The 15,000-nt window shown below is 36.0% G+C and overlaps 2 protein-coding genes across 6 annotated transcripts in view; one reads left to right on the top strand and one right to left on the bottom strand.

The window, feature by feature from the left end:
• Positions 1-10,116, top strand: part of rbfox3b (RNA binding fox-1 homolog 3b) — a 997,536-nt gene extending 987,420 nt beyond the window's left edge. The window contains exon 10 of the transcript XR_015480256.1: positions 9,922-10,116. The gene's annotated coding sequence lies outside the window, so the exon portion shown is untranslated. The remainder of the gene's footprint in view (positions 1-9,921) is intronic.
• Positions 1-15,000, bottom strand: part of hook2 (hook microtubule-tethering protein 2) — a 58,006-nt gene that overhangs the window by 1,138 nt on the left and 41,868 nt on the right. The window contains exons 16-23 of one of the 5 annotated variants that reach the window (XR_015479658.1): positions 13,936-14,023; positions 11,315-11,349; positions 11,164-11,246; positions 6,299-6,402; positions 5,769-5,876; positions 5,595-5,666; positions 1,172-1,409; positions 1-682 (exon numbers count right to left, since the gene is read on the bottom strand). The exon at positions 1-682 is cut by the window's left edge and continues 1,138 nt beyond it. Coding sequence is in view for 2 of the 5 variants with exons in the window: in NM_001423849.1 (NP_001410778.1) it covers positions 1,278-1,409; positions 5,595-5,666; positions 5,769-5,876; positions 6,299-6,402; positions 11,164-11,246; positions 11,315-11,349; positions 11,496-11,501; positions 13,936-14,023 (628 nt within the window). In the remaining 3 variants the exon portion in view is untranslated. 5 annotated transcript variants of the gene reach the window in all.

Genomic DNA, 15,000 nt, shown 5'->3' with positions numbered 1-15,000 from the left:
GTTCAGCAGAAGAGAGAAACTCATACAATTCCATTTACATTTTATTGGGTGCACTATCCCTTTAAATTCACGATTACCGCTTAAAATAAAGTAACTAAGCTAAAAATCGAGAGGAGTGGATCATGAATTTAAATCTTCATTAAAGAGGCAGTTCACCCAAAAAATAAATTCAGTTTTACAATACATTAGTTCCTTCTGTTGAACACAATGGAGGATATTTTGAAGAATGCTTGACGGGAAAAGCAGCCATAATAAGGTCAACAAACGGCAGCTTTTTCCCCCCCAACATTCTTCAAAGAATCTTCTTTTGTGTTCATCAGAAGAACTCATAGATTTTAATACTGAATTAGATTTTTTTTTTTTTGGTGTGCTGTCCCTTTAAATTCATAATCAACGCTTAAAATAATATAATCAGGCTAAAAATCAATGAGTTGATATGTGGATGAATTTAAAAGGACAGTTCACCTACAAATGAAAATTCAGTATCAAATCTATAAGTTTCTTGTGTTTAACACAAAAGAAGATATTTTGAAGAATGCTGAGGGGGGAAAGCAGCTATAGTAGCAACAACTAATACTATTGAAGTTGAAACAGCTGTTTTTTCCCCCCAACATTCTTCAAAATATCTTCTTGTGTGTTCAACAAGAAACTCAGACTTTAAAACTTAATTTTTTTGGGTGTACTGTCCCTTTAAATTCACAATCAACACTTAAAATAAAGTAATTAAGCTAAAAATCAAGAGAAGGATTGGAGCATGAGTTTAAAGAGACAGTTCACCCAAAAAATACAATAAATAAATAAATAGAGTTTCTTCTGTCGAACACAAAAGAAGATATTTTGAAGAATGATGGGGGAAAGCAGTCATAGAAGGAACAACAAATACCATGAAAGTCAACGTCTTTTTTCCCCAACATTCTTCAAAATACCTTCTGTTGTGAAACCCACAGATTCGGAACAGAATTAAAAAAATTTTGGGTGTACTGTCCCTTTAAACTCATGATTAATGCTTTAATTTCTGTCCTCTGTTGAACACAAAAGAAGATATTTTGAAGAATGCTGAAGATAAAAGTACCAACAAGTCAACAGCTGCTTGTTTCTGGCAACATTCTTCAAAATATCTTCTTTTGTGTTCAGCAGAAGAGACTCAAAGATTCATTTATTTGGGATGTACTGTCTCTTTAAATTCATGATTAACGCTTAAAATTAACCAACTAGGCTAAAAACGTAGAGGAGGAGTGGATGTAAAAGAATAAAAGTGATGGGACGGAGGGGTTTGTTCATCGCGGCTGCAGGCGGGAGAATCCTCTGCGAGCTTGAGTCGACTGTCTCTGCTGCGCCAGAAAAGACTGAGCAGAAGAAGAGGAAGAGGAGGAGCGCTCGCCGGCCACTCTCTGATGAAGAGCCATTCCCTGAAGAGGAAAACACACGCACACAAGTCTTACAACTGAAGATGAATATTGAGTAGGGGCGGGGCTATCTTCAGCGCATCATTCGCTCATAGCAAACTAACGGTAAGAGAGGGTAATAATATGCAGTTGCTATGGAAATCCTCAGGATGACATCAACAGATATACCGCCACTCCAAACTCAGAAGCCAATGGTCAGACTTTCATCGAAGATTCCCAAAACAAACACTTGTTTTTCTTACGGATTAATTATTCACTTTAAGAGGAACAATGTGAGCTAACAAACTAAACATACATTGTGTTGACACTGGCAATAAGCAGGCAAACTCAAGAGGAAACAGCAGCAATGTGTTGAACACTACATAATGCCTATGGATTCCATGTGGAGCTGTATTTAAAGGAGAACAACACACTGAGCTAAAGTAGTTTAATTGTAGAGTATGTTAAGGCTTCAATAGTGGTTTTACCTTCTGCTCAGATCCATTGTATTCATCTATAGACCTTTATTAGTGTTGTCAATAGCTGATGTAAATACACTTCATGTGCTCTCTACACATTAAACATAGTTAAAAGGATTTAATACCTAAATAGATTTACGTTACAGGTCGTAATAATTATTTGTTCATTTATTTTGTATACAAGTATAATATATATACAGATTTGTGTTTTGTTTATGCATCTGGAGCTGATGTGTTGCGCGCTGTGAAGCATGCGCAGGTCTCTCTCTCCCTCTAGAGCTGCGCTTGATTGCGGTCCAGCTGTGTTGCGAGTGGGAGCGTATATAAGCTGGTGGAGAGGAACAAAGGACGGATCTTTCTGCTCGGTGCAGGTCTCAGACAGAAAGAAACACAGACTTTGAAACTTCATCTTATTTCTTTTTTTGGGTGTACTGTACCTTTAAATTCACGATCAACACCTAAAATAAAGTAATTAAGCTAAAAACTTAGGAGTGGATCATGAATTTAAAGAGACAGTTCACCCAAAGATTACAATAAATAAATAAATAAATAAAAATCAGTTTCTTCTGTTGAACACAAAAGAAGATATTTTGAAGAATGATGGGGGAAAGCTGTCATAGAAAGAACAAGAAATACTGTGAAAGTCAATGTCTTTTTCCCCCAACATTCTTCAAAATACCTTCTTTTGTGTTCAACAGAAGAAACCCACAGATTTGGAACAGAATTTTATTTTTTTGGGATGTACTGTCCCTTTAAACTCATGATTAATGCTTTAATTTCTGTCCTCTGTTGAACACAGAAGAAGATATTTTGAAGAATGCTGAAGATAAAGTACGAACATGTCAACAGCTGTTTGTTTTTAGCAGCATTCTTCAAAATATCTTCTTTTGTGTTCAACAGAGGAAACATTTAAAACCGCATACATTTTTTTGGGTGTACTGTCATTTAAAATGAATGATTTACGTTTAAATTTCTGTCCTCTGTTGAACACAAAAGAAGATATTTTGAAGAATGCTAAGGGTGGAAAGCAGTCATAGTAGGAACTACAAATGCTATGAAAGTCACTGTTTTGCAGCCCCCTTACTTTCTTCAAAATATCTTCTTTTGTGTTCAACAGAAGAAACCCACAGATTTGGAACAGAATTAGTTTTGTTTCGGGGGTGAACTGCCCCTTTTAAATTCAAGATTAATGCTTAATGCCTCAATTTCTGTCTTCTCTTGAACACAAAAGAAGATATTTTGAAGAATGCTGAGGAAAAAGTACGAACAAGTCAACAACTGTTTGTCTTTTGCAACCTTCTTCAAAATATCTTCTTTTGTGTTCAACAGAGGAAACACAGATTTAAAACTGTCATAGGTCATTTATTCTTGCCATAATAATATTTGGGTGTACTGTCCCTTTAAATTCATGATTAATGCTTAAATTTCTGTCCTCTGTTAAACACAAACAGAAGATATTTTGAAGAATGCTGAAGATAAAAGTACCAACAAGTCAACAGCTGTATGTTTCTAGCAACCTTCTTCAAAATATCTTCTTTTGTGTTCAACGGAAGAAGTCAAGAGGTCACAAATCTCCGTCGTCGTTGCCTATCTCCTGCCACAGACTGTTTGTCGAATCAGTGGTGTGATTGACTGGCTTTGTTAGCTGACAATTTCTTCTCTAAACTGCTTGCCGTTAGATCTGAGCCTGTGAGCTTTCTCACTTATTAACACTATGTATTATTTTGGATTTAAATAGAAACTGTGGGTTGGGAATCGATATTTACTTTAAAAACGTTTTCCCCTGGTTTGTTGTAACTTTATTTAGGGTACTTTTTATTTGAGCAGGTAAGTTAGGATTGTTTCCCTGCAAGTTAGCTGTCTTTTTGTTTATTATTTTGGCCTGGATTCACTTCCGAAGAGATGCTTCTAATATCTTTTGTTGTTTGAGAAAATTGTTGTGATCATTGTGAGTTGGGACAGGAGAAGGGGAAAACCCTAAATTGAGTAATGAAGTTTAATTAATTTATTTATTTATTTACACGTTTGTTATTTTTCCCACCAACCCTAGACTAGTCGGGACGTAACAACGTGTTTAGTAGTTTATCAGCTAAAGCACTTTTAAATCAAACTGGTTTATACTTGCACAACTGCCTTAAGCCTGGTTTATACGCGATGTGTCCGCTAGTTGGCTTGAGTGCGCTTGGCGAATGTGACATCATCGATGAGTTTGCGGAGGTTCGCTTTGGGTGCGCTTAACATGATTTCGGTTGGTGGAGAGCATGATTTTTTTTAAAAACTCGAGCGAACAGTGCGCCACGTTTGATTTGAGTAGAATATGAACCACTTTGAGGAGATGTTGTCTGAAACAGTACGACTGTACAGACATCTTTATGATCCGTGATCATAGAGATAACCAGATGATCAATAATTCTTGGCTACAAATTGCAACAGCCGTGGGAAAGGAGAAAGCCTTAAGAGCCAAAAGAGGCCATGGCAAAAGTGGAGACCCACAATTACAGAATAGTTTTGTCCACCAGTCATAGGTTTTACACTGATGTATATATTACAATTTTGAATTTAAAACAATTTAATAGTTACAAAACTGAAATTGAGAAACGAATCATTTCTTTGATAACTGGAGGAGAATGTTTGAATTGGTTTACAATATACTGATGCCCTGTTTCTCTGGGCTTTATTGGTGATAATGGAGAAGAATGTTGGACCATTATTGCCTTTGTAGCATTAAAGTAGAGGACAGAAATTAGCTAGACAGCTATGTGTGAACTGTAGAGCAGGCTAACTCTAAAACAAATCTGTATATTTAAGTGTCCAAGAGATGAACAAAAGCAAGTGATGCATTAAAGTTTGATTAAAAATAAACCTTGAATATAATCATTAAAATAATTTATTAAAAAAAATAGTTTAAAAATATTAAATGATATTAATGATATGAAGCAGTTCTACAAACTTTCTACTTCTCTGTTTATCCATCTGACTTTACGGTCAGTTTCTTTTAACCGCCCCCTGTCATTTTAAAGAATATCACAACGGCGAACGCAGCAAGAACAAAAGCCTGATCTGTTTCGCGAGGTGCGCGCGCAGTCAGCAGAGGTGACGATGTGGCGCCAGGCGAAAGTATGAATCCAGCTTTATAGAGATGTTAAAATGAGTACAATAAACGAAAAACCACAAGAGGGCGTCAATAGCTCGTGCCAAAGCCAAAAAAAAAAAAAATCTGTTACACAAAGCGTGCTCTTTTTTTAATGATCTAGGTGCAAAGTCTAAAGTGCAGGGCACAAAAGCATTAAGGGCGTGTCAGAATCCACTTTTGCTATTTTAAGGACGTAAAAATCCTAAAAGGGTTGAGCTTATTCTCTTAAGAAGTTCTGGGTGTGTTTTGAGAATAAACCAATCATCTTCAAACAGCGGCTTATCATAAGCATCTTATCGATAATTATTTACACGGTTGGCATTAAGATGAACATATAAACGTGATCTGACTAACTTCTAGCAGCTAAATGTGTCTGGGAAAATATTCAAAGGCTTTTATTCTCATAAACTGCGGACGTGAAACCGTCTGACTGCTCTGATTGGCTAAAGCAGACATCTTACGTCAGCACGTTATAGACGTGCACGCGCTCGTCCCCCCCTTTCCCCTTTCCCTTCTAAAATCTATAATAGTCAATGAATATATATAATAGTCAATGAAGATCCGTGTAACTGGTGTAATCTGGCGGTGTTTTCTCACCATGTTGTACCAGGCAGAGATGATGAGCTTCTCCTCCTGGTCGTGTCTGGATCTGGTCTTCTCGAAATCATGCTGAAAACACACAGAGACGAGCACAACATCATGATGAGCACAGTAAAACACACACGCACACACACACACACGATTATAATAATGATGACGAGTGTTTCTGACCTCCAGATGCTGGATCTTCCTGTCTTTCTCCGACAGCTGGTTCTTCAGAGCCTGAACTTCAACAGGAACCGGGTTTAACTTCTGCTTCGGCTCCAGAGTCTTTATCACCTGAAACACACACACACACACACTATACTTATAAACATCAGAACACACCCATGATGCATCCTTTCACTGGTAAGCTCAGAAAATCTTGACTGTCTCCATTGAGGGAGTTTTGTAGGTAATGTCTAGACGGGAGACATCTTGGGACGGAAGTTACCGATAAATAAGTTTACTTAAACCCCTGAAAAGAGCTGTATTTGTGTTTGATATAGTGTTTGTTTAGCCAAGTGTGTGTTCAGTGAATTCATACGATGTCGATTTAGTTTAAAGAACGTAATGGTAAATGTATCTATGTAACTATAGAGACGTTTCCATCTCTACAGGCTGGTTTTGCTTTAATTGGAGTGTATTATACAGTCGAGTATTTATAATCCAGAAAGGCAGTAGAGCTGGATAAAGGTGGACAGCTGTGAGAGTGAACAGACCGTGCGAGCTTTCTCCACGTATCTCTTGTATCGGTCCTCCATTCTCCTCATGTCTTCATCTTTCTTCTTCAGGATCTCCTGCAGCTCATCGACCTTTTTCGCCACTGACACACACACACACACACACACACACACACACACACACACACACACACACACACACACACACACACACAGGGTTACTTTACAAACAATCCATTAGCTAGAGGTGTAACTATCAGAGCAGAGAGAGGTGAAGGATCAGCATAGGACCGCGAGGCGGCATCGAACTGGGGTCGCAGTGAGCACCGAAGTGCATGTGTCGACGCATTAACCACTACACCACTGGCGCCATTTACTATGACAAGCTTGTTAAATGTTTAAATTTCTTTTTATTTTCAGCTTATTTTTTTAGTACACTTTAGGTTTATTTGGTTTGTTTTAATCTAAATTATTTATTTATTTCCCTTTTTTAATTTTCGCACTTAAGTCTGTAACATGTCTAATAAACTGGTCCCACTTTATATTAAGTATCCTGTGTTGGGATAGAGGTTGGGTTGTGGACAGGTTTGGTGGTATGGGTAGGTTTAAGGGTGGGTTAAGGTGTAAGGGGTGGTCAACAGTGTATTTACAAATGTAATTACAAAAGTTATTTACAGATGTAATTACATACCGGTATTTAATCAAGCCTAAGTACAAAGTAAATACATGTATTTACACAATAAGTACATTGTAACAAACTATTAACTCTTGTGTAAGTACATATTAGTTAAGGCCACTTAATATAAAGTGGGACCAATAAACTATTTAAAATTAAAAAAACACATTTAAACTATTTGTTTAGATAAACAAAACTCTAATAATGATTTTATTTAATAACAAAATACATTAAAATTAGTGCTTTTAAAATAAGTGCATTAATGCATGCGATTAATTTGAAATAATTAAAGCGTTAAAAAAAAAATTACGCATTTAACGCAGTTGCTGTTTTTTAATTTCCTGTTGTGGTCGACGTGCGTTTAACAGGCAAAGAAATATGGATAAGACCAAGGAAGCACTTTTTGAAGGCAAGTTTCAGTATAAAACAATTAATGTCGCATCACCAGGCTCTCCTGAGTTTCATGCGATTTCGGGTGTTTCATTTTTACCTTTCGACTTTTGTTTTAACGGAATTTTGATACCACATGGCGAACGGAAGGAAAAAACTCTGCATTTTGTGATTCGGTGGTCCTTTCGTGGATCGCTGCTTACATGGTAGACTCGTAATAAGAGTATCATCTTAATCATAATAAAATCGGAGTATTGGTTTCCATGAAGTGCCGGATGAAGTCGAGAGCTTTCAAAAGACAGCGCATTCCTTTGCCTTACAGCAGGTGCCCTCCAATGTTTTATTAAGTTTGACGTGTTTCCCCCTTATACGCAAGCGTATGCTTCACGTTGTTGTGTCAGAATCCTTGTGAAATACAGCCATGCTTTAGAGTGCTTAGTTTAAGCAAATTTGATGAACGCGATCATGCGTGTTGAATCTGAAGGGAGTCACTCCGGCTGCGCTGTCCTGCGCGTCTCTCTCTCTCTCACTCTTTGTGTATGTACTAAATAAAAAAAAGTTACGAATTGCCGTGAGATTGCGTTACACTCTCAGCTCACATCATTCAAAAGAAAAGGTCCACATTGTCCCCCGATAATGTCAACAGACTGGACTGTTTAAGCAACTGGCTGCATGTAAAGAAGGACAACTCAACTCACAGCAATACAACTTTACAATGACTGCAATTGTTTGTATTCAATACTTTATTATTATTATTATTATTATTATCATTTTCCAGTGTCCTGTATTTTGGCATTTTTTTGCAGTCCACTTAGAATCCAACATGGAAATCAATGTTTTCTTTATTGATATTGATTGTTTTGAAATTTAAATGTTATTAACATGCCTGTGTTTTTATTTCTGTAATAAATATGGCTGTCATGCCAGGATCTTGATGGGTTTGTTGTTTACATGAAGAAATCTGTGTTACAAGTTAAACAAAAATTCAACAATTATAATTTGAATTTAAATCGTTTTTGTTACAAAAATTACAAATTTTAGTCCAAATGTGATTTATCGCGATTAATAAAAAAATAAAAAGTGTGATTAATTAGTTAATTTTTTTTTTATCGATTGACAGCACTAATTAAAATATAAACAAAATAAAAAAGCCGTCAGAGGCAGATAAAACTAATAATAAACAAAAATAATTTCCAATAAATGTAAAAATATTATAATTATATTCATTTATTCATCTTCTTTTCCGCTTAGTCCCTTTATTAATCCGGGGTCGCCGCAGCGGAATGAACCGCCAACTTATCCAGCGCATTTTACGCAGCGGATGCCCTTCCAGCAGCAACCCATCTCTGGAAATCATCCATACACTCTCATTCACACACAATGACTTTCAAATGTGCTCCGACATATGTTTGTGTACAGAATAAATAAAAGTGGGGATAACACACACACACACACCCCTGAGGTGATCCGGTTGAGGAGCACAGGCTTTCAGACAGGGAACTATTTGTTCACACTCTTTGCGTTCTATTGGTCGAAAAGTCTAAAATCCAGCCAACAAGATTGTTGCTTAGTTGAAAATGATCTAAAAGTCTCTAGGTTCAAATATGATTATTTAAAGCTGAAGAAAAATCTAGAAATAAGAGATGAGTCTTCTATTTGTGCTCGTCATACCCTTATACAATTCAAATTATTGCATAGAGTATATTGGACTAAGGCAAAAATATCTAAAATTAACCCTGGTTTTGATCCAATTTGTGATGGGTGTCGACAAGCTCCAGCCACTCTTCTTCATACTTTCTGGCTTTGTCCAGCGCTAAGCACTTTTTGGGCCTCAATTTTTAAATCAATTTCTGAATGCTTTCTTTTAGATACTGAGCCATGCCCCCTAGTAGCATTATTTGGACTTAACCCTACAAATGTTTCTTTGTCATCTACACAATCAAATGCACTTGCCTTTTGTTTAATAATTGCTAAAAGGCTCATAACACTAAACTGGAAAAATCCTTCCCCACCCAGTTACATACATTGGATGCATGATCTGATGCAGTCTATGCAAATAGAAAAGATTAGATATACAGTTTGCGGTAATACTGAACAATTTGACACTATCTGGCAACCCTTCCTCTTACACTTTAAAAATAAAAATAATAAATAAATAAGCATATATGTATGCAACTATATAGCTGACTTATTTTCCCTGCCCCTGGCATAGTTATAAATGGAGTGTTTTTTTTTTCTTTCTTTTTGTTTTTTAATTTATTTATTTATTTTTTTTTAAATATATATTATTATTATTTTATTTTCTACTGCTGTACCCTTTGAGCATTTGTATTTATTTATTCTCTGTACTGTTGTTGTTTTTTTGTTGTTGTTTTTCCTTGATGCATGAATATGTAATTATATTGTTTTATTCAGAGAGAAAGAAAACGTGAGCAAAATTGTATTCTACCACCACATTGGAGCAGTTGATGTCTAATGATTCTGTGTATCTGATGCTGTGGCTCTCTGACTAACATATTTCACTAAAAAACTGAATTAAACTAAATAGGAGATGAGCATGAGCCCCCCTTACCCTCAAGATGCTTGAAAACTAAAGGCAAGGCAAGTTTATTTATATAGCACATTTCATACACAGTGGCAATTCAAAGTGCTTTACATAAACAGGAAATAAAAAGACAATGTTAGGAACATAAAATGCAGACAATAAAAAGTATTAAAAGCAGATAAAAACAAATTAAAATGAGTTAAAATAGGTTATAAAAAGATGAAAAAGAAAACGAAAAACATGATTGTGCAATCTGTCGGACGTAGCACAGTGCTCATTCAGTAAAGGCACAGCTAAACAGATGTGTTTTCAGTCTCGATTTGAATGTGCCTAATGTTGGAGCACATCTGATCATTTCTGGAAGCTGATTCCAGCAGCGAGGAGCATAGTGGCTGAAGGCTGATTCACCCTGCTTAGACTGAACTCTTGGAATTTCTAGTTTATGAGATCCTAAAGATCTGAGTGATCTGTTAGGTTTGTATTCAGTGAGCATATCTGTGATGTATTGAGGTCCTAGGCCATTTAGTGATTTATAGACCAGTAATAATACTTTAAAATCTATTCTGAATGTAACTGGCAGCCAGTGTAGAGACCTGAGGACAGGTGTGATGTGCTCTGATTTCCTGCTTCTGGTCAGAATTCTGGCTGCAGCGTTCTGGATGAGCTGCAACTGTCTGACTGTCTTTTTGGGAAGGCCAGTGAGGAGGCCGTTACAGTAATCCACCCTGCTGCTGATAAAAGCATGAACAAGTTTCTCTAAGTCAGCAGAGTGATTATGGCATCTTCATTTGGACAGTATGTTTGACGGCGTCTATCAAAACAAGGATGCTATAAAATACATTTTATACTGAGTTATTACCTGGAAATTTCTGTGGTTTAATATTATGAATGGTGCAGTGGGTCATACCTCAGTTAGTGGTGAGACGACTCGATGCCAACAGTCGCTCAGCGAGTAAACAAATATAACGACTGAAAATACATACAACATAATAATGCTGCACAGTAACGTGTCGTTTGTTTCGGATGGTGTGCTTTGTCTGGCTGATTCCCGCTGAAATGGGCGGGTTGCGTGATGTTTGATTCGTGGGGTGTTCTGGGGGCGGGGTTTGCGAGCTGCGGCATGAGCTACTAGCCCGGCAGTGGAAACGTGACATGATTTCCGCCTCACTGCTCATGCTCCTGGGCTATTGGTCCGGCCTAGCACGATAACAGCCCTAGCTCGGACTGGCCCGACAGATGCGGTTATTGCTTTCAGAATGTGTGTGTGTGTGTGTGTGTGTGTGTTTTTCTTACTGTTAATGTCCACAGGGGGCTCCAGATCATCAATGACCTCTCGCTTCTTCTGCAGGTCAGAATGAGCCTCGTGCAGCTTCTCTCTGCACAACATACACACATTAACACAACATTTAACAAACAGCAGAGAGAGAGAAGGAGACAGACTCACAGATGCTCCTCCAGCTTCTTCTTTAACAGTGACGACTGTAAAAAAACACACACACACACACACAGAAATGAGACGCTAACAGACTATAATGATAACACACACACAGTAACATCACTGATCACAACAAATACAGTCACAACGGACCAATCACAGAGCAGACGGGCCGGTTGGCGGTACTTACGATGACCTGCGGTGGCCGGCAGACGATTGGTGGATTAGGAGAGGTGGGCGGATAAAAACAGACGAGCAGGCGTTAATTTCAGCACCGCACACAAAACGGTTACAGATTCCACACATAAACCAGACAAGAGGAGATGGAGATGATCAGGAGACAATAATCCAATCACAAAACAGATCAGAGGTCAGTCAGTGCTGTCTGAGGAGATACGCCTCTGCATCCACACATTAACTCCATATTTAAGAGCAAATTACTACAGAACTGGACTTGCACAGGGATTTGATTGTGTTGTGTTTGAATAAATTAGTCTGTCGCTGATTTCTGAAGTGAATTTTGAAGAATAAAATAAAATTAACTAATAGTTTTAATAGTTTTATTTAATGATAATTACCTTGGTTGTGTAATATGAATACACACTAAAATTAAATGATATTATTATTATATAATAATAATAATAATTTTATATACTCTAAACTTATTAATTTATATTTTTAATATACAATGTATTTATTTATATATTTAATTATTTTATTTACATATAACTTTATCTTTATTCATTTAATTAATTAATTAATTTATATCTAATTTTATTTATTTGTTTAATTTATTTATATCTAATTTTATTTATTTATTTATATATTTTTAATTAGTTAATTTAATTAGATATGATTTTATCTATTTATATGTTTAATTTATTTATATATTTTTAATTAGTTAATTTAATTATATATGATTTTATCTATTTATTTATATGTTTAAATAATTTATTTATATCTAATTTTATTTATTTATATATTCTTAATTAGTTAATTTAATTATATATGATTCTATCTATGCATTTATTTATTTATTTATTTATATGTTTAAATAATTTATATCTAATTTTATTTATTTATTTATTTATATATTTTAATTAGTTAATTTAATTATATATGATTTTACCTATTTAAATACATTTAATTAATTTATTTATATCTAATTTTACACATTCATTTACTTATATATTTTTAATGAATTCATTTAATTACATATAATTTTATCTATTTATTTATGTTTAATTAATTAATTTATTTATATATTTTTATATATATTTTATAATTTTATGTATATAATTTTAAATAATTAAGTTGATTATTTATATATAACTTTATTTATGTATTTATTTATTTATTATATCCAAATGACCAAACACACTTAAGTCTGTTCAGACTCAATAAATGTTTGCACATTTTTTTCTGCTTGGAATGCTTATAGTAAATGTTTCCTCAGTTAAAGTTTGTTGAGTTTTGCATTTGTTGATAAATGTGTGCATCACTGGTTTCTGACATGGATTTTGACAACAAAATTAATGTAATCTTTATCTCAGTTAACTGTTTTAATACCTTTGTTATGTAACGAATACACAATCTTCAAAATGTTTTGTTTAGCATTTAATAACTGTAGGATATTTGTTAATTTAATAAAAAGATATTAAAGATATTATATAATTTAATATTATATTTTAAATAGTGCTGGGCAAAGATAAATCAGAATTTAAGCGCATCCAAAATAAATAAAAAAAAGTTTTTGTTGACAATATACGTGTGTGTGAATTATATATAATTATTGTGTACATAATATGTTTATTTTGGATGCGATTAATCACGATTTATCTTTGCCCAGGAATAATTTTGACAGAACGTTTTAGATTCATTGAACACTTGAGGCTGGTAATTTGTCATCTATGATGTTTATACTGAGATATTGCATTCAGATATTGTACTGAATCTAATATTAGGGTATGGAGCATCCCATTTCTGCAGAATGATGCCAAAGTTATGAATCCTGCAAAATAAAAGCAGCAAGTGTAGATGCAGGAGTCAGTTTAGTCATTTTAAGCAATATCGATTTGATGAGAGGCAGATCCTCCAGCAGACAGCAGTGTGTGTGTGTGCACGTGTGTGAACTCAATGTCAGATGAGTGATTTCATCTCAGACACAATCATCACCACAGTGTGTGAAAGAGTTCATTGATTTAGTCATGGTCTGTGTGTTTTTGTGATAAATCAGGGCAGTTTTGTGACGCATGTATAAAGACATGGATCTGACACAGGTATTATGAAATGGGGTGGATTATGAGGACATTGCAGGGGACTTTATTTCTTAAAGCGCTTATAAATCACACAGAATGAGTTTTTCGCTTGCTGTGAGGGTTGGGTTTAGGGGTAGGGTGGGGTTAGGGCAATAGAAAATACGGTTTGTTCAGTATAAAAACAATTGTAACCTATGGAATGTCCCCACAATACACAAAAACAAATCAGTGTGTGTGTGTGTTTGTAAACCCAACATCAGATGAGCAATTTGGTCTCAGACACAATCATGACCACAGTGTGTAAAAGTGTTAATTGATTCAGACGTGGCCTGTGTGTGTGTGTGTGTGTGTGTGTGTGTGTGTGATACTGACGTCCTCGTTCCTGCTGTCCTGCTCCTGTAGCGCTCTCTGCAGCTCCTCCACCTGAGCGGACAGGTCTGAGATCTGCTGCTGACTCAACCTGACCAACACACAGATGACATCATCATCATCATCATCATCATCATCACCCATGCACTGATGTACAAACCTAATGCCAAAGTTGGGACACTGTACAAAATGTGAATAAAATCTGAATGCATTGATGTGGAAGCTCCAAATCTCAATAGTTTATTCAGTATTGAACACAGATGACATGCCAAATGTTTAAACTGCGAAAATGCATAGTTTTAAGGGGCAAATAAGTTGACTTTATATTTCATGGCATCAGCACAATTCCAAAAATTGAGACAAGACCATGTTTACCACTGTGAGGCATCCCCGCTTCTAGGTGCTCGACTGTCTTAGGTCTTCTTTGTCGCATCTTCCTCTTTATGATGATCGAAATGTTTTCTATGGGTGAAAGATCTGGACTGCAGGCTGGCCATTTCAGTACCTGGATCCTTCTTCTACGCATCCATGATGTTGTAGTTGAACCTTTCAGCACTGATAGTGCCTTTCCAGAGGTGTAAGCTGCTCATGCCGCAAGCACTCATGCAACCCCATACCATCAGAGATGCAGGCTTCTGAACTGAGTGCTGAGAACAACTTGGGTTGTCCCCGTCCTCTTTAGTCCGGATGACATGGCGTCCCAGTTTTCCAAAAAGAACTTAAAATTTTGATTTGTCTGACCACTTTTTTTTCCACTTTTAAATAAGGCTTGGGCCAGAGAAGACGCCTGCGCTTCTGGATCATGTTTGAATACGACTTCTTTTTTGACCTATAGACTTTCAGCCGGTGAATGGCACGGTGGATTGTGTTCACCGACAATGTTTTCTGGAAGTAGTCCTGAGCCCATATTGTGATTTCCATTACAGTAGCATTCTTGTTTGTGATGCTGTACCATCTTAAGGCCCGAAGATCACGGGCATCCGTTAAATTTTTCCGGCCTTGACCCTTACGCACAGAGATTGTTCCGGATTCTCTGAGTCTTTGGATGATATTATGCACTGTAGATGG

This window comes from Danio rerio, chromosome 3, assembly GCF_052040795.2.
Source record: "Danio rerio strain M-AB ecotype USA chromosome 3, GRCz13ab, whole genome shotgun sequence".
Lineage (NCBI taxonomy): Eukaryota > Metazoa > Chordata > Actinopteri > Cypriniformes > Danionidae > Danio > Danio rerio.
This window is presented reverse-complemented; position numbering and strand designations above follow the sequence as displayed.